Source organism: Oncorhynchus gorbuscha, linkage group LG06, assembly GCF_021184085.1.
Source record: "Oncorhynchus gorbuscha isolate QuinsamMale2020 ecotype Even-year linkage group LG06, OgorEven_v1.0, whole genome shotgun sequence".
Classification (NCBI taxonomy): domain Eukaryota; kingdom Metazoa; phylum Chordata; class Actinopteri; order Salmoniformes; family Salmonidae; genus Oncorhynchus; species Oncorhynchus gorbuscha.
The window spans coordinates 87,199,102-87,220,261 of NC_060178.1; the positions used below are offsets into that span (position 1 = coordinate 87,199,102).

At 39.4% G+C, this 21,160-nt stretch overlaps 1 protein-coding gene across 1 annotated transcript; it reads left to right on the plus strand.

Annotated features, from left to right (window-relative positions):
• Nucleotides 1-1,355: 1,355 nt before the first annotated feature.
• On the plus strand, nucleotides 1,356-12,012 carry LOC124038754 (galanin receptor 2a-like). The gene is made up of 2 exons (XM_046354826.1): nucleotides 1,356-1,702; nucleotides 11,250-12,012. The coding sequence occupies exons 1-2, from the start codon at nucleotides 1,356-1,358 to the stop codon at nucleotides 12,010-12,012; spliced, it is 1,110 nt and encodes a 369-aa protein (XP_046210782.1).
• The last annotated feature ends 9,148 nt before the right edge of the window (nucleotides 12,013-21,160 follow it).

Sequence of the window (21,160 nt, forward strand, 5' to 3'; positions counted from 1 at the left end):
CAGTTTTAATATTAAAGTGGAATAATGTTGTCTTCCTCAGATTCTCCTTGGTACATACCTAAATTAATACTTTGATGAGACGGCCCCCAAGTAGATGATGAAGTACTTGCAGGCAGTTGTCCTTCCCCAGCCAGTCAATCATGTAGAGGAATACCAAGCTTCCACTGCCCTATAACTACCTGAACCCTGCTGAGATGGAGAATAGTGTGACCATATGAGATCTACGGTTCCACAGAGAATGTTTATCACAATGTACCCAGGTTGCACCCAGAGCTATGCAATTAATAATAGTAGTAATAATAATAGCAATAATAGTAATAATAATAATAGTAGTAATAATAGTAATAATAATAGTAATACTAATAATAGTAGAAGTTGTAATAATAGCAATAATGACCTTTTTGGAGAGATAAGGCATCTAAATTGACACAATTTTGTCATCTTGCCATGGCTTCAGTAATACCAATGACCATGTTTTCTTGCCCTTCCTCTCACGCTGAAATGAAGGAGAGAAGTAGAAGGTTCTCAACCAAAGTGAGACAAGGTGCAACCAAAAACTCATGACTGTTTTTTTATGACACACACTTCTGCAAATGTTTGTCTGATTCAATGACCACAATAAGCAGTGTCTATCCTCAGTAATTGTTTTATTAAATGTATGTAAAGTTGTCTCCGGTTGGAGCAGCATAAAATCTGTATTTTAATGGAAAATAAATTCAATAAAGCAATCAATGAAGCTTTATTGTTATGAGAAAATAAGAAACCCCAGACAACATCCACAGAAAGAGCTGGATGAAAACTATAAAGGCATATGGCTCTGGTAAAAAGTAATGGACTATATAGTTTGGGAAACAGCCATAAATCTACATCCTTTTGATAGTAACCCCATAATGTACTGTACATGGGCAGATAATATATATATATATATATATATATATATATATATATATATATATATATATATATATATATATATATATATATATATATATATATATATATATATACTCTAGGAATTATACAGAAGAAGGGAAGGATGTGAATGTGGCTTGATATTGATAATACGCAGGAGTGAAAATGCAAGACGGTGAAAAGAGATGTTATCGTTGGTGGTGTGTGACAGAGAGAGAAAGAGAAAGGACACCCCTCCTATCCCAGGCAGAGACAGAAAACACTATCCCCCTTTTGCCCGAGATAGGAGGACTAGACTAGACAGGGGGTGGATGCTTAAACTTTAGAACATGTGCGCGTTACGCAGCATCTGAAAATGAACAATGCGTTTATGAGATTCACTAAATAAAGGATTTAAAATACCGAAACCTCAGATTTATGAAGGAGTTTAATAAAAAATGACAATGAATAACTCTGTGCAGAACCAAACTGTTGCGAACTGGAGAACGGAATCAGTTATAATTTATCTGGTCTTCTCGCTCATCTTCTTCGTCGGTACCTTGGGGAACGGATTGGTCCTCACTGTCCTCCTCTGGAACGGACAGATGAACACCAAAACAACAAACCTATTTATTCTGAACCTCGGCGTGGCAGACGTGTGCTTTATAGTGTTCTGCGTACCTTTTCAAGCCACTATCTACACTATGGATGAATGGGTATTTGGACCGGTCTTGTGCAAAGTCGTACACTTTATCATCTACCTTACCATGTATGCCAGCATCTTTACGCTCACCGCTGTGTCGTTGGACAGGTGCGTTTCACTTACCGTTAACAACTGTTTTATATGTTTTATATATTGTCAATATACATTTTTGCTGAAAAATATATATAAATATATATATATATATATATATATATATATATAGGAGTGAAAATGCAAGACGGTGAAAAGAGATGTTATCGTTGGTGGTGTGTGACAGAGAGAGAAAGAGAAAGGACACCCCTCCTAGCCCAGCCAGAGACAGAAAACACTATCCCCCTTTTGCCCGAGATAGGAGGACTAGACTAGACAGGGGGTGGATGCTTAAACTTTAGAACATGTGCGCGTTACGCAGTATCTGAAAATAAACTTATTTACTTACTTATATATATATATATATATTTATCATATTTTTCAGCAAAAATGTATATTGACAATATAACAATAAAATCATTAAACTCCAACTATATATATATAGTTGAAATGGGTCATGATAGTTGAAATGGGTCGTATGTTGTGAACGATAACATTTGAAGTATTTTAATGACTTTATTGTTATATTGTCAATATACATTTTTGCTGAAAAACACTTACCCCATTTATATACAGTACTGTCATGGTATGAAGATGGTCTATAGGCAAATAGCCTACGGGTGAAAGTGAGAAAGGGTGCATGTTAATCATTCTAGATCATTTTGTTCAGGGACACTCTCTGACCAATTAAAACATTTGAAAGAACACCCTGAGTTCCTTAAAAATATGGAAAAAATTGGAGGAGGTGTTGGCTCCACACAGCCAAAGATTATATTGACAAGCTGCTCTAAGGATGGAAATACATGTCCATAAAAGGATGGAAGGCAGACGAGAGGATGCGAGATCAGGTGGGAACATTGTAGCCAATGAGCGGGCAGATACGCGTGTGAGCAACAGGCACAACTCCGATATAACATATACAATTTGCCGAAATGCAACATCTTCCACTTAGTCAAAAGTTTGGAAAAAAGTTTCTTTATTTTACTATTTTCTACATTGTATAATTACAGTGAAGACATCAAAACTATGAAATAACACATATGGAATCATGTAGTAACCAAAAAAAGTGTTAAACAAATCAAAATACACTACCGTGTAAAATAACATCAAATTGGTCAGAAATACAGTGTAGACATTGTTAATTTTGTAAATGACTATTGTAGCTGGAAACGGCTGTTTTTTATTGAATATCTATATAGGTGCGCAGAGGCCTATTATCAGCAACCATCACACCTGTGTTCCAATGGCACGTTGTTTTCGCTAATCCAAGTTTAGCATTTTTAATTGATCATTAGAAAATAATTTTGCAATTATGTTAGCACAGCTGAAAACTGTTGTCCTGATTAAAGAAGCAATAAAAATGGCCTTCTTTAGACTAGTAGTGTATCTGGAGCATCAGCATTTGTGGTTTCAAAATGGCTAAAAACAAAGAACTCTCTTATGAAACTCGTCAGTCTATTCTTGTTCTGAGAAATGAAAGCTATTACATGTGAGAAATTGCCAAGAAACTGAAGATCTCGAACAATGCTGTGTACTACTCCTTGAACAGAACTAACATATTGTGCCATTGGAACACAGGAGTGATAATTGCTGATAATGGGCCTATGTACGCCTATGTAGATATTCCATTAAAAATAGCCGTTTCCAGCTACAATACTCATTTACAACATTATCAATGTCTACACTGTATTTCTGATCAATGTTATGTTATTTTAATAGACAAAACATTTACTTTTCTTTAAAAAACAAGGATATTTCTGTGACTCCAAACTTTTGAACCATAGTGTATATTTTATAGTCTAGATTCTTCAAAGTAGCCACCCTTTGCCTTGATAACAGCTTTGCAAAAACTTTGCATTCTCTCAACCAGCTTAACCTGGAATGCTTTTCCAACAATGTTGAAAGAGTTCTCACATATGCTGAGCACTTGTTGGCTGCTTTTCCTTCACTACGCGGTCCAACTCATCCCAAACCATGGGTTGAAATCGGGTGATTGTGGAGGCCAAGTCATCTGATGCAGCACTCCATCAATCTCCTTCTTGGTCAAATAGCCCTTACACAGCCTGGAGATGTTATTGTCCTGTTGAAAATAAATTATTGTCCCACTAAACGCAAAACAGATGGGATGGCATATCGCTGCAGAATGCTGTGGTAGCCATGCTGGTTAAGTGTGCCTTTGAATTCTATGTATATCACTGACAATGTCACCAGAAAAGAACCCCCACACCACAAAACCTCCTCCTCCATGCTTCACGGTGGGAATCACACATGGAGAGATCATCCGTTCACCTACTCTGCGTCTCACAAAGACACGGCGGTTTGAACCAAAAATCTCAAATTTGGACTCATCAGACCGAAGGACAGATTTACACATGTCTAATGTCTATTGCTTGTGCTTCTTGGCCCAGCAAGTCTCTTCTTATTATTGGTGTCCTTTGGTAGTGGTTTCTTTGAAGCAATTCGACCATGAAGGCCTGATTCACGCAGTCCCCTCTGAACAGTTGATGTTGAGATGTGTCTGTTACTTTAACTCTGTGAAGCATTTATTTGGGATGCAATTTCTGAGGCTTGTAACTCTAAGTAACTTATCAGAGGTAACTCTGGGTCTTCCTTTCCTGTGGTGGTCCTCATGAGAGCCAGTTTCATCATAGAGCTTGATGGTTTTTGCGACTGCACTTAAAGAATCTTTCAAAGTTCTTAATGTTCCGTATTGCCTGACCTTCATGTCTCCTAAGGATCTGACCCCCATTTTTTTGCCTAAATTCCATACCCAAATCTAATTGCCTGTTGCTCAGGACTTGAAGCAAGGATATGCATATTCTGATACCATCTGAAAGGAAACACTTTGAAGTTTGTGGAAATGTGAAATTAATGAGAATATGAAACATTAGGTCTGGTAAAAGATATACAAACAAAAAAACATGTTTTCAAAAAACAATTGTTCCATCATCTTTGAAATGCAAGAGAAAGGCCATAATAAAATATTGCATTTTAGGCGCAATTTAGATTTTGGCCACAAGGTTTTAGATTAACTGTCTTCAAAGTAATGACTCGGGACGTCGGGTTTGATATGAAAGCTTCTTTTAGTAATAATACTTGTTCACATTACAATTAACAACTTTAGATTCTACAGAGCAATGCAAACAAGATGCTAGTGAAAAAGTCAGCTTAATCACTTTGCACCTGCACGTAACTGGCGCGTTATCTCTCTCATTCCTGTCGCAAGGCATTCTGGAACTTGCAGTCAAAAGCGTAATTCAATACTAACCAATACAATTACATGTGTAAATAACTGTAAGGAAATATCTTTAGATACAGCTCAATGAATTAACTTAAACATTAACTCTGTAATACAGTTAAAGTTACAACACTAGGTGACAGAGGTGTCTGTGCAACGTTTCAGATTGATCCAGTGAAGCGTTGCAATACTAGACAATATTTTTTTATCAAGTCCGCCCAAATGTGCCGAATAGGTCAATTGATACAGTTCAAGTACATAACAAAAGTACATACAAATTGTATGGTAATACAAAATGTAAGATTACACACTCCCAGGAATGTCATACATGAGGGATCATTAGCTTATTGACTAACTTTCACACATCTAGATGGCCGGGCGGGGTGGGTGTGGAGCCAGAGACAGCAGGGGTTCAAACTGTAGAACCCAGTTCCTACATTTGAATATTAAGATGGATTTTCTCAAACAAACTATGCTACATTTTATCTCTAGGACCCTCAGGATGACAAAGCAGAGCAAGATTACTGAATGTAAGTACATTATTTCACTTCAGAGGTGAATGTAACCAGTTGCCGGGAGTTTCTGGTTGTTGTGCACTCTCAAACAATAGCATGGTATGTTTTCACTGTAATAGCTACTGTAAATTGGACAGTGTAGTTCGATTAACAATAATGTAATCTTTCTGCCTATATAAGACATGTCTATGTCCTGGAAAGTTTGATGTTACTTAAAACACCTTGCTAATCACATTAGCGCACGTTAGCTCAACCATCCCGGTATAGGGACACCGATCCCGTAGAGGTTTTAAGTAATGATGGACTGTCATTTCGCTTTCCTTATTTGAGCTGTTCTTGCCATAATATAGACTTGGTCTTTAACCAAATAGGGCTATCTTTTGTATACAACCCTTACCTAATCACTACACAAACGATTGGCTCAAATGCATTAAGAAGGAATGAAATTCCACAAATTAAATATTTTATTGAGATGCATTTTAGGTGACTACCTCATGAAGCTGATTGAGAGAATGCCAAGAGTGTGCAAAGCTGTCATCGAGGCAAAGTATGGCTACTTTGAAGAATCTCAAATATAACACTTTTTTGGTTACTACATGATTCCATATGTGTTATTTCATAGTTATGATGTCTTCACTCATATTCTACAATGTAGAAAATAGTGAAAATAAAGAAAAACCCTTGAATGAGTAAGTGTGGTACTGTATATCACTGCATTGGTTACAACCTGACCATTAGGAAACTTCGAGCATCAGTTGTTCTGGACGGCTGTGTGATAACGCTCTCGGTAGCTGATGTGCGCAAGACCTTTAAACAGGTCAACGTTCACAAAGCTGCGGGGCCAGGCGGATTACCAGGGCGTGTACTCTAAGCATGCGTGGATAAACTGGCAAGTGTCTTCACTGACATTTTCATTCTCTCCCTGACCAAGTCTGTAATACCTGCATGTTTCTTGCAGACCACCAAGGAAGCGAAGGTAACCTGCCTAAATTATTATCGCCCCGTAGCACTCATGTCGGTAGCCATGAAGTGCTTTGAAAGGCTGGTCATGGCTCACATCGACTGCATCCTCCCGGATACCCTAGACCCACACTGCCCTCTCCCACCTAGACAAAAGGAACACCTATGAACGAATGCTGTTCAAAAAACATCATAGTGCCCACATACCTCATCTCTAAGCAAAGGGCCCTGGGCCTAAACACCTCCCTCTGCTACTGGATCCTGGACTTATTGATGGGCCACCCCCAGGTGGTAAGGGTAAGCAACAACATGTCTGCTACGCTGATCATCAACACTGGGGCCCTTCAGCCGTGTGTGCTTAGTCCCCTCTTGTACTCCCTGTTCACCCACTACTGCATGGCCAAACACGACTCCAACACCATCATTAAGTATGATGACACAACAGTGATATGCCTGATCACTGACAACGATGAGACAGCCGGTATCGGAGCGCCCCCCAAGTCTCGGACCAAAAGGCTCCTTAACAGCTTCTACCACCAATCCATAAGACTGCTGAACAATTAATAAAATGGCCACCATATTATTTACATTGACACCCCCTCCATTTGTTTTTTACACTGCTGCTACTTCCTGTTTATTATCTATGCACAATCACGTCACCCCTACCTACATGTAAAAATTACCTTGACTAACCTGTACCCCTGCACATTGACTCGGTACTCGTACCCCCCTCATTAGTGTTATTTTATTGTGTTACTTTTTTATTGTTTTTTACTTTAGTTTATTTGGTAAATATTTCCTTAACTCTTTCTTGAACTGCGCTGTTGGTTAAGGGCTTGTAAGTAAGCATTTCATGGTAAGGTCTACACATGTATTCGGCGCAGGTGACAAATAAAGTTTGCTTTGATTAGATAAGCCTCAAATCAGCAATTTTTTGTTGACCAAATTCAATACTCTCTTGTTGATCTCCATACAAAAATAACGCACTTTGTGGTCTTGTTTTGGTGGACAGATTTCGGGCAGAGTATACCCTCTCGCTTAGTTTCTTCCTCTCTAATACAGTCTAACATCAGTGTTTAGGGTACAATCAGGGCAGGGCAAAGACCTTTTGAGGGGCAGGTGCTCAAAGTGAAAAGAAATAGGGATTATAAAGGACATTGTGTGACATCACAAAATCTCACATTTGAATACACCAATGGTAATACCTTATTCTTATTGGGGTGGCCGGTAGCCTAGTGGTTACAGCATTGGGCCAGTAACCAAAAGATTGCTAGATTGAATCCCTGAGCTGACAAGGTAAAAATATGTTGTTCTGCCCCTGAACAAGGTAATTAACCCACTGTTCCTAGGCTGTCATTTTAAATAAGAATTTGTTCTTAACTGACTTGCCTAGTTTTAATAAAGGTAAAAAAATATCTTATCTAATTAAAATATATACCACAGAAGTCGTGTTCAGAGGGGTGTGGTTTACATAACTAGGTAATGTCAAAACTTTACTGCAGCGTGTCAGCAAATATAATTTAAGATTTAAGGCAAAGATACTTATAGATTTCCGCTTTCATTTGTGTCTGGTGCTAGCTAGTAATTGGGCGGATTCAATTATGCTGACCCGAGGGAAACCGGGCAAAGGCCTGTTAATGTGATCTGGTGAAAACGTGGAGGGAGAAGCATGAGTGCCCTTCTCAAATCATGACAGTAATCTATACAGAGTCATTTTTGTCAACAAGGCAGCAGGGTGCATCATTCAGAAACATACATCTCTTTTCCATAATATCTATTTTTAAATGTTCTCACTTGTTTTCATTGGGATGGCAGATAAAGCTCAAAAGCAATCCCTGTTGCATGTGAAAACACAGAATCCTACTCATTACTCCACATGCTCCTTTTTTCATTTAACTAGGCAAGTCAGTTATTAAGAACAAATTGCTATTTTACAATGACGGCCTACGCTGGCCAAACCCGGACAACACTGGGCCAATTGTGCGCCACCCTATGGGACTCCTGATCACAGCCAGTTGACATGAGATGCAATGCTGTAGACTGCTGCGCCACTCAGGATCCCTCCTATGTCACTTTGCTTTGAGCTGACTTTGCGTGGGCTTCGAAAGGGGCACTGGATCAGGCTCCGGAGGCAGCCCGGACCCAAAAGGAATGCAATCAACTTTCACCTGGTGCACAACACACCTACAAGATTAATCAAACCCCCTCACTGGCTAGCTAGGTCTTCAGACAGCATGGAACAAAATAGGAGGAAGGGTTACCCAAAACTCTTATGCAGTTGTCAGTCATTACATCAAGAGACATGCCAAAACAGAAAATCAACACAGATGTCTTGACATCATTGATACTCATGATACTATATATGAACATCAGACAGTCAATATACTATATATTCAATCAAAAGTTTAAGCAGAAATTGTCCAAGGTGAACTAGCTTGTCAGTGCTGACAGTTCCATTTGGGCTAGTTAGCAAAATTATACAGCCAAAATTTTGTCTATATTAATGCTGTTAACCAAACAGTTGGATAAGCAAATAACTTTTGAAACCATGATGTAATGTATGACATGATTGGATGTTGCATGCATATCAATGTTGTTTGAGTTGCTTTGTGTATCAGTGTAACAGTATTAGTCACACTAAAGGCAATTCTATATGGGAATCAGAATGCCTGTTTGGGACCTTTAAAATATGTTTCTTTTCATTTGTCAAATGGCAGATGCACAGAGCAGAATTTGGCTGCTGGAATTAATTTGTGTGTGGACAAACCTGCACAGAGCAATCAGATGAAAACATTGTGACTGGTTGTTTTTATGCCACATTAAAAGGTAATACATTTTTCTTAAGTTAATTTACATGTGTTCTACTACTTATGAAATTAAAAGGGATTCTATATGTAATTCTAAGATTAGGCCCATAGTGCACACAAGCACACAAAACAACAGTGGTTCTCAATAGTAACAAATAGGGGTTATTTGGCTTGTAACCATAGCAGAAACCTTTTTGTTGTTATATAGAACCCTTTTTGAAGGTTCTACAAATAATCATGCACATCATTTTTTTAAAGGAACCTGTATGGTGCTATAAAGAACCATTTTCTAAGGTTTGCCTCATGCAACGCGACACATCCCCTTTGCATAGAATTGATCAGGCTGTTGATTGTGGCCTGTGGAATGTTGTCCCACTCTTCAATGGTTATGCGAAGTTGCTGGATATTGGTGGGAACTGGAACACACTGTCGTACACGTCGATCCAGAGCATCCCAAGCGTGCTTAATGGCGGAAATATCATGGAGGCCACATGGAAGAATGGGACATTTTCAGCTTCCAGGAATTGTGTACAGATCCTTGCAACATAGGTCAGTGCATTATCATGCTGAAACATGAGGTGATGGCGTCGGATGAATGGAAAGACAACGGGCCTTAGGATCTCGTCATGGTATCCCTGTGTACTGAAATTGCCATCGATAAAATGCAACTGTGTACGTTGTCCGTAGCTTATGACTCCCAACATTGAAATCAGAAAACCACTTGGCCACACAATGCCAAACGTCTGCCCGGTACTGTTGAAACCCGGGATTCATTCGTGAAGAGCACACTTCTCCAGCGTGCCAGCAGCAATTGCAAGTGATAATTTGCCCACTGAAGTCTGTTAAAACGTCGGATTGCAGTCAGGTCAAGACCCTGGGGAGGATGACGAACACACAGATGAGCTTCCGTGAGACGGTTTCTGACAGTTGTGCATAAATTATTTGGTTGTACAATCCCACATTTTCATCAGCTGTCCGTGTGGCTGGTCTCAGATGATCTCGCAAGTGAAGAAGCCAGACACATAGTTACACATGTTCTGCGGTTGTGAGGCCGGTTGGACGTAGTGTCAAATTCTCTAAAATTATGTTGGGAGGTGGCTTTTGGTAGAGAAATTAACATTAAATTCTCTGTCAAAAGCTCTGGTGGACATTCCTGCAGTCAGCATGCCAATTGCACACTCCCTCAAAACTTGAGACATCTGTGACATTGTGTTGTGTGACAAAACTGCATATTTTAAAGTGGCCTGTTATTGTCCAGAGCACAGGGTGTACCAGTGTAATGATCATGCTGTTTAATCAGATTCTTGATATGCCGCACCTGTCAGGTGGATGGATTATCTTGGCAAAGGAGAAATGCTCACTAACAAAGATGTAAACTTAATGCACATCTAAAAAATTTGAGGGATCTTTTATTTCAGCTCATTTAATATAATTATATAACACGACATATTAAAGAAACTGGAATAACACTCTCACTCACGGTTGCACAAAAGACCTGGGTGCAAACCATGCCCCAAAATATTGTAATGCACCGCCCCTACATTTGAATGATCACTAAAGATCAAAGAACCCTTTTGAGAACTGGGTTCTCAAAATGGTTCTTTGAGTCCTTATGGTTCTAGATAGAACAAACATCCTTCTCTAAGAAGCCTTGAGGAAACCTCATTTTTTGTCTGTGTAGGAGGTCCCGTAATGGAAATCAAATACATCTACTTTCAACCCTGCTTATAACATTTCTACAGCTAGGCGCTGGTAACTTCTGCTTGTGCAGCAACAGGCAGACGACTGCAGTGCACGCTCGCGTGGAGGCAGAGTAGCGGGGAGAGGTGATTTTCCAAGATTCAAAATGAGAAATTAGCAAGTTTGATGGACAATTCTTTACCGGACGGGATAAAATAAAAAATGTATTCATAAGAAAATGCTACCAATCTGACAGGGCACTTTTTTCTTATAGGAGGACATACCTGGGTATTATATTATGTATCACTAAGACCTGTCTGTCCAACTATCTGAGTCCACCTCTTCTTCCTATTGTTGACCCCAAGGTATCTGGCCATCCGCTACCCTCTCCGTTCCAGGGAGATGAGGACCCATCGTAACGCCCTGACGTCCATCTGTGTGGTGTGGGGTTTGTCCCTGGTCTTCTCTGGCCCGTACCTGAGCTACTACCGACAGATGGACCTGGACGGCACCGTGGTTTGCATCCCCGCCTGGCAGTTCCAGGACAGGCGCCTGATGGACGTCTGCACCTTCTTCTTCGGCTACCTCATCCCTGTCCTCATCCTCAGCCTGACCTACGCCAGAACCATCCGCTACCTGTGGACCACAGTGGACCCCATGAAGGACATGTCTGAGTCCAGGAGAGCAAAGAGAAAAGTCACCAAGATGATTATTATCGTAGCGGTGCTCTTCTGCCTCTGCTGGCTTCCCCATCACCTGGTTATACTGTGTATGTGGTTTGGTCACTTTCCGCTAAACCACACCACCTATATACTCCGTATTCTCTCTCACCTGGTGGCCTATGCTAACTCCTGCCTCAACCCTATAGTGTATGCCTTGGTGTCCAAACACTTCCGGAAGGGATTCCGGAAGGTGTTTGACTGTGTGTTGAGTAAGAGGGTGGTGAACCAGGTGCATGTGTTTCAGGCTGCACATGTGGTCAGCACGGTGGAGGTGGGGTCTAGTGAGACGTCCAATCAGAGCCTGGGGTCACAGCGTGGAGATAGTGTCGGACTGACCACATCTGAGGCCCTGGGCAAGAAGAATTTGGAGGTCCCGCTCATGACAGTGGAGAGATTTTCTTTTTAAGCTAACTTCCTGCAATTCCAACCTGGGTAGACATAACATAGTAAATCTGTCTCCCTCAATATAGCATGATATGTTAAGTTTCATATGGAATTTATTAATTTGTGGATGTCCATTACCCATTTCGTATGATATATTACGAATTGCAATTCGTATGATATGTCACAAATTAAACACTTTTGTGGCTAATTTAAGCTAGGCTAGAGGATAGGGGTTAGGGGAAGGGTTAGCTAACGTACTAAGTAGTTGCAAATTAATAAATAGTTGCCCATGATGTGAACACTCAACCTTTGCATTGCTAGATGTTTGTGTTACATGCCCACCCATCATCCCGACCAACTACCCACCTTTTGTTTTTAGTTTAGTAACCTTGTCTTATTTAACCATACCAAACGTAACATATCATACTAATTAGAGTGTCACAGATTTACTTCTACGTTATGTCTAGTCTGTGAGGCCAGGCTAACAATTCTAAACATTTTTCCAAAGGGCAGAGAGAAAAATATGCTGTTTATAGCAAATTTCCTGCAATTCTACACTTTCTGCCATGGGGCAGAGGGAAAATGTTGCCGTTTTAAATTAGATTTCCTACTATTCCACAAATTTTGCCATGGGGCTGAGAGATGATTTGAGTTTTAAAGCATATTTCTTCCTATTCTATACAGTACATTTTGTCATTGGGCAGAGAGAAAATGTTCCCGATTTAAAGCTAATGTAACGGTTTTCTAGGTGTGGTGAAGGAGAGTCAGACCAAAACGCAGCGTGTCGATTGCGATCCATGTTTAATCAAACAAACGTAACACGAATCAATACAAAACAATAAACGTAACGAAAACCGAAAACAGCCTATACTTGTGTCAACTAACAGCGACAGGAACAAAGACACTAAGGACAATCACCCACGACAAACTCAAAGAATATGGCTGCCTAAATATGGTTCCCAATCAGAGACAACGATAAACACCTGCCTCTGATTGAGAACCACTCCAGACAGCCATAGACCTTGCTAGATCACCCCACTAGCTACAATCCCAATACATACACACCAAAACCCCAAGACAAAACACACCACAATTTAAAAACCCCATGCCACACCCTGGCCTGACCCAATACATGAAGATAAACACAAAATACTTCGACCAGGGCGTGACAGCTAATTTCTCTTACACCTCATGTTATCTGATCAGGGCAGGCTCTAGCCTTTTGGGGGCACTAAATAAGTTTTGATTGGAGAATAATAATAATAATAATAAATAAGACACTGTCCATGAAACAAGCTGTCAGTGAACAGTCACCTGCTGAGGATTATGCTACTGAACCACAAAATGTTTGCAATACTAAATTCAACATGTAAATACTTAAGGGACAGTTCAAAATTGACAAACATTTTCACCTTGTACTGTAAAAATACACACCCTCCTCCCTCATAGAATTAACTTAATACAATGTTTACGACCACACCATAAAGAACAACAACATGGATATAAACTTTTCCACTTTAGTGTGCTTTTGTGGCACAGTCGATGCCATCCAGAGCTGCGGCCCAAAAGATTGAGGGTTTGCTGACCATCATAGATGAGCTAACTCTCCCTGCCTGTTTCAATAGAACTGCACTATGATCCAAGCTGCAGACAATTATCTGCTAGGTGGAAATCACATTTTACATTTTGATTATATATTCTTAAATATATCAAATATATGCAACTAATTTTCCATCAACAGGTTTCTAAGCCACTGTTTGCATATTTTGGATGCTGGAAAAATATTTTGGTGAACGTGCGCAGGTAGACTACAGGAGGTTTTAATGTAGCCTAATCAGATTAAAACATTGTGACTGGTTGTGTTTATGCCACACATAAAATGACATACATTTTAAAAGTGAAATAACAAATATTTTGTCTATATTGAAGCATTAGGTGTGCAAGTAATAGGATGGTAAGCAGAGTTAAGCTTTTCTGAATAAATGGGCCTGCTGGGAGCATATTATTATAAAACAACTGATCGAAATTGAATTAAATATGCCATTTACAGAATATAGTAGAATAGTGTGCACACTTGAACAAAAATTATGCAATTAATTATTCATTTCAATGTGGTGTTGTAGGCTAGTCTAGGTAGCCTTGTGCATCAACAAGAAGAATTGAAGAAGAAAACCATCCTTAAAATGGAACCAGAATTTAATTGGAATTTAGACTGCCTGAATTGGAATTGAATTGGAAAATAAAAACATAATTGGAATGGAATTTGAATAAAACATTCTAATTGTGCAAATTCCATTTACTGGATTTAATGCATTTAGCAGATGTTGTTTTAAATCAAATAATTATAAGTATTACTGTTTATAAATATTTGTTTATTTTGGTCCAATTAAAGTGATAGTTCAGCCAAATGACATATTGGTTTCTTTACCCTTAAGCAGTCTATGAACTATGTCATTTTGTTGAAGCATTTTATATGGAGGCAGAATTTGAATTCTACTAATATATTGTTTACTTAATTATTGCATCTACAACTTATACATCTATAACATATGCCATTTAGCAAAAACCTTTATGGGAAGCAACTTACAGGGAAGTACGCATACATGTTCTACCTAAGGGTGTTCCCGGGTATTGGGAATACCCTTAGGTGTTTGTCCCCATGTGCAGTTGCAAACCGTAGTCTGGCTTTTTTATGGCTGTTTTGGAGCAGTGGCTTCTTCCTTGCTGAGCGGCCTTTCAGGTTATGTCGATATTGAATTCGTTTTACTGTGGATATAGATACTTTTGTACCTGTTGGCAGAGCATGGCACTTGCAACGCCAGGGTTGTGGGTTTGATTCCCACGAGGGACCATTACAAAAATATATGCACTCACTACTGTAAATTGCTCTGGATATATGTGTCTGCTAAATAACAAATATGTTGCAAGAGCCATGCGCTACCAACTGAGCACTGCAACATTCTGTATTGCTTACTTTTAGACTTGGAAAAATACATTATAAATGATGTCAGGGGACTGATCAAAATCATTCCCAGCATGCTGTTTTGATGGTCTATTTTTAAATTATTTGATTATATGTGTGTGTTTTTGGATGTACAAGGATTGTTATTTATATTATGCTGCGCGAAGACAAACAACAAATATTTTTGAAAGTCTACTATAATCTGTTAGTGGTTGGATGTTTTTGCACCCGTTATTGAGATGGTGGAACCAGTTAATATGGTTTGGTTTGTTTGGGAATAATATGTTCCCAACCTTGTCAAAATGTATAAAGTTGGTGATGCAGTATTCTAAACTTGACAATTTGCTAGATATCAGTGGGAATTAAACATCATCCTGAAGATCATCGAAATTTCATGAAATCTGTTGTATAAACAATACAGTTGGAGTCAGAAGTTTACATACACCTTAGACAAATACATTTAAACTCAGTTTATCACAATTCTTGACATTGAATCTTTGTAAAAATTCCCTGTCTTAGGTCAGTTAGGAACAAGACTTTATTTAAAAAATGTGAAATGTTAGAATAATAGTAGAGAGAATGATTGATTTAAGCTTTTATTTCTTTCATCACATTCCCAGTGGGCCAGAAGTTTACATACACTCAATTAGTATTTGGTAGCATTGCCTTTAAATTGTTCAACTTGGATCAAATGTTTCGGGTAGCCTTCCACAAGCTTCCCACAATAAGTTGGGTGAATTTTGGTCATTCCTCCTGACAGAGCTGGTGTAACTGAGTCAGGTTTGTAGGCCTCCTTGCTCACACATACTTTTTCAGTTCTGCCCACAAATTTTCTATAGGATTGAGGTCAGGGCTTTGTGATGGCCACTCCAATACCTTGACCTTGTTATCCTTAAGCCATTTTGCCACAACTTTGGAAGTATGCTTGGGGTCATTGTCCCTTTGAAGTTTGTGGAAATGTGAAATTAATGAGAATATGAAACATTAGGTCTGGTAAAAGATATACAAACAAAAAAACATGTTTTCAAAAAACAATTGTTCCATCATCTTTGAAATGCAAGAGAAAGGCCATAATAAAATATTGCATTTTAGGCGCAATTTAGATTTTGGCCACAAGGTTTTAGATTAACTGTCTTCAAAGTAATGACTCGGGACGTCGGGTTTGATATGAAAGCTTCTTTTAGTAATAATACTTGTTCACATTACAATTAACAACTTTAGATTCTACAGAGCAATGCAAACAAGATGCTAGTGAAAAAGTCAGCTTAATCACTTTGCACCTGCACGTAACTGGCGCGTTATCTCTCTCATTCCTGTCGCAAGGCATTCTGGAACTTGCAGTCAAAAGCGTAATTCAATACTAACCAATACAATTACATGTGTAAATAACTGTAAGGAAATATCTTTAGATACAGCTCAATGAATTAACTTAAACATTAACTCTGTAATACAGTTAAAGTTACAACACTAGGTGACAGAGGTGTCTGTGCAACGTTTCAGATTGATCCAGTGAAGCGTTGCAATACTAGACAATATTTTTTTATCAAGTCCGCCCAAATGTGCCGAATAGGTCAATTGATACAGTTCAAGTACATAACAAAAGTACATACAAATTGTATGGTAATACAAAATGTAAGATTACACACTCCCAGGAATGTCATACATGAGGGATCATTAGCTTATTGACTAACTTTCACACATCTAGATGGCCGGGCGGGGTGGGTGTGGAGCCAGAGACAGCAGGGGTTCAAACTGTAGAACCCAGTTCCTACATTTGAATATTAAGATGGATTTTCTCAAACAAACTATGCTACATTTTATCTCTAGGACCCTCAGGATGACAAAGCAGAGCAAGATTACTGAATGTAAGTACATTATTTCACTTCAGAGGTGAATGTAACCAGTTGCCGGGAGTTTCTGGTTGTTGTGCACTCTCAAACAATAGCATGGTATGTTTTCACTGTAATAGCTACTGTAAATTGGACAGTGTAGTTCGATTAACAATAATGTAATCTTTCTGCCTATATAAGACATGTCTATGTCCTGGAAAGTTTGATGTTACTTAAAACACCTTGCTAATCACATTAGCGCACGTTAGCTCAACCATCCCGGTATAGGGACACCGATCCCGTAGAGGTTTTAAGTAATGATGGACTGTCATTTCGCTTTCCTTATTTGAGCTGTTCTTGCCATAATATAGACTTGGTCTTTAACCAAATAGGGCTATCTTTTGTATACAACCCTTACCTAATCACTACACAAACGATTGGCTCAAATGCATTAAGAAGGAATGAAATTCCACAAATTAAATATTTTATTGAGATGCATTTTAGGTGACTACCTCATGAAGCTGATTGAGAGAATGCCAAGAGTGTGCAAAGCTGTCATCGAGGCAAAGTATGGCTACTTTGAAGAATCTCAAATATAACACTTTTTTGGTTACTACATGATTCCATATGTGTTATTTCATAGTTATGATGTCTTCACTCATATTCTACAATGTAGAAAATAGTGAAAATAAAGAAAAACCCTTGAATGAGTAAGTGTGGTACTGTATATCACTGCATTGGTTACAACCTGACCATTAGGAAACTTCGAGCATCAGTTGTTCTGGACGGCTGTGTGATAACGCTCTCGGTAGCTGATGTGCGCAAGACCTTTAAACAGGTCAACGTTCACAAAGCTGCGGGGCCAGGCGGATTACCAGGGCGTGTACTCTAAGCATGCGTGGATAAACTGGCAAGTGTCTTCACTGACATTTTCATTCTCTCCCTGACCAAGTCTGTAATACCTGCATGTTTCTTGCAGACCACCAAGGAAGCGAAGGTAACCTGCCTAAATTATTATCGCCCCGTAGCACTCATGTCGGTAGCCATGAAGTGCTTTGAAAGGCTGGTCATGGCTCACATCGACTGCATCCTCCCGGATACCCTAGACCCACACTGCCCTCTCCCACCTAGACAAAAGGAACACCTATGAACGAATGCTGTTCAAAAAACATCATAGTGCCCACATACCTCATCTCTAAGCAAAGGGCCCTGGGCCTAAACACCTCCCTCTGCTACTGGATCCTGGACTTATTGATGGGCCACCCCCAGGTGGTAAGGGTAAGCAACAACATGTCTGCTACGCTGATCATCAACACTGGGGCCCTTCAGCCGTGTGTGCTTAGTCCCCTCTTGTACTCCCTGTTCACCCACTACTGCATGGCCAAACACGACTCCAACACCATCATTAAGTATGATGACACAACAGTGATATGCCTGATCACTGACAACGATGAGACAGCCGGTATCGGAGCGCCCCCCAAGTCTCGGACCAAAAGGCTCCTTAACAGCTTCTACCACCAATCCATAAGACTGCTGAACAATTAATAAAATGGCCACCATATTATTTACATTGACACCCCCTCCATTTGTTTTTTACACTGCTGCTACTTCCTGTTTATTATCTATGCACAATCACGTCACCCCTACCTACATGTAAAAATTACCTTGACTAACCTGTACCCCTGCACATTGACTCGGTACTCGTACCCCCCTCATTAGTGTTATTTTATTGTGTTACTTTGTTATTGTTTTTTACTTTAGTTTATTTGGTAAATATTTCCTTAACTCTTTCTTGAACTGCGCTGTTGGTTAAGGGCTTGTAAGTAAGCATTTCATGGTAAGGTCTACACATGTATTCGGCGCAGGTGACAAATAAAGTTTGCTTTGATTAGATAAGCCTCAAATCAGCAATTTTTTGTTGACCAAATTCAATACTCTCTTGTTGATCTCCATACAAAAATAACGCACTTTGTGGTCTTGTTTTGGTGGACAGATTTCGGGCAGAGTATACCCTCTCGCTTAGTTTCTTCCTCTCTAATACAGTCTAACATCAGTGTTTAGGGTACAATCAGGGCAGGGCAAAGACCTTTTGAGGGGCAGGTGCTCAAAGTGAAAAGAAATAGGGATTATAAAGGACATTGTGTGACATCACAAAATCTCACATTTGAATACACCAATGGTAATACCTTATTCTTATTGGGGTGGCCGGTAGCCTAGTGGTTACAGCATTGGGCCAGTAACCAAAAGATTGCTAGATTGAATCCCTGAGCTGACAAGGTAAAAATATGTTGTTCTGCCCCTGAACAAGGTAATTAACCCACTGTTCCTAGGCTGTCATTTTAAATAAGAATTTGTTCTTAACTGACTTGCCTAGTTTTAATAAAGGTAAAAAAAATATCTTATCTAATTAAAATATATACCACAGAAGTCGTGTTCAGAGGGGTGTGGTTTACATAACTAGGTAATGTCAAAACTTTACTGCAGCGTGTCAGCAAATATAATTTAAGATTTAAGGCAAAGATACTTATAGATTTCCGCTTTCATTTGTGTCTGGTGCTAGCTAGTAATTGGGCGGATTCAATTATGCTGACCCGAGGGAAACCGGGCAAAGGCCTGTTAATGTGATCTGGTGAAAACGTGGAGGGAGAAGCATGAGTGCCCTTCTCAAATCATGACAGTAATCTATACAGAGTCATTTTTGTCAACAAGGCAGCAGGGTGCATCATTCAGAAACATACATCTCTTTTCCATAATATCTATTTTTAAATGTTCTCACTTGTTTTCATTGGGATGGCAGATAAAGCTCAAAAGCAATCCCTGTTGCATGTGAAAACACAGAATCCTACTCATTACTCCACATGCTCCTTTTTTTCATTTAACTAGGCAAGTCAGTTATTAAGAACAAATTGCTATTTTACAATGACGGCCTACGCTGGCCAAACCCGGACAACACTGGGCCAATTGTGCGCCACCCTATGGGACTCCTGATCACAGCCAGTTGACATGAGATGCAATGCTGTAGACTGCTGCGCCACTCAGGATCCCTCCTATGTCACTTTGCTTTGAGCTGACTTTGCGTGGGCTTCGAAAGGGGCACTGGATCAGGCTCCGGAGGCAGCCCGGACCCAAAAGGAATGCAATCAACTTTCACCTGGTGCACAACACACCTACAAGATTAATCAAACCCCCTCACTGGCTAGCTAGGTCTTCAGACAGCATGGAACAAAATAGGAGGAAGGGTTACCCAAAACTCTTATGCAGTTGTCAGTCATTACATCAAGAGACATGCCAAAACAGAAAATCAACACAGATGTCTTGACATCATTGATACTCATGATACTATATATGAACATCAGACAGTCAATATACTATATATTCAATCAAAAGTTTAAGCAGAAATTGTCCAAGGTGAACTAGCTTGTCAGTGCTGACAGTTCCATTTGGGCTAGTTAGCAAAATTATACAGCCAAAATTTTGTCTATATTAATGCTGTTAACCAAACAGTTGGATAAGCAAATAACTTTTGAAACCATGATGTAATGTATGACATGATTGGATGTTGCATGCATATCAATGTTGTTTGAGTTGCTTTGTGTATCAGTGTAACAGTATTAGTCACACTAAAGGCAATTCTATATGGGAATCAGAATGCCTGTTTGGGACCTTTAAAATATGTTTCTTTTCATTTGTCAAATGGCAGATGCACAGAGCAGAATTTGGCTGCTGGAATTAATTTGTGTGTGGACAAACCTGCACAGAGCAATCAGATGAAAACATTGTGACTGGTTGTTTTTATGCCACATTAAAAGGTAATACATTTTTCTTAAGTTAATTTACATGTGTTCTACTACTTATGAAATTAAAAGGGATTCTATATGTAATTCTAAGATTAGGCCCATAGTGCACACAAGCACACAAAACAACAGTGGTTCTCAATAGTAACAAATAGGGGTTATTTGGCTTGTAACCATAGCAGAAACCTTTTTGTTGTTATATAGAACCCTTTTTGAAGGTTCTACAAATAATCATGCACATCATTTTTTTAAAGGAACCTGTATGGTGCTATAAAGAACCATTTTCTAAGGTTTGCCTCATGCAACGCGACACATCCCCTTTGCATAGAATTGATCAGGCTGTTGATTGTGGCCTGTGGAATGTTGTCCCACTCTTCAATGGTTATGCGAAGTTGCTGGATATTGGTGGGAACTGGAACACACTGTCGTACACGTCGATCCAGAGCATCCCAAGCGTGCTTAATGGCGGAAATATCATGGAGGCCATGGAAGAATGGGACATTTTCAGCTTCCAGGAATTGTGTACAGATCCTTGCAACATAGGTCAGTGCATTATCATGCTGAAACATGAGGTGATGGCGTCGG

Bases quoted from the DNA above. Each gene is read 5' to 3' on its own strand.
- LOC124038754 (XM_046354826.1), top strand. From the start codon at position 1,356: ATGAATAACTCTGTGCAGAACCAAACTGTTGCGAACTGGAGAACGGAA. The intron at 1,703-11,249 runs GTGCGTTTCACT...GTTGACCCCAAG, and splicing joins ACCGCTGTGTCGTTGGACAG to GTATCTGGCCATCCGCTACC.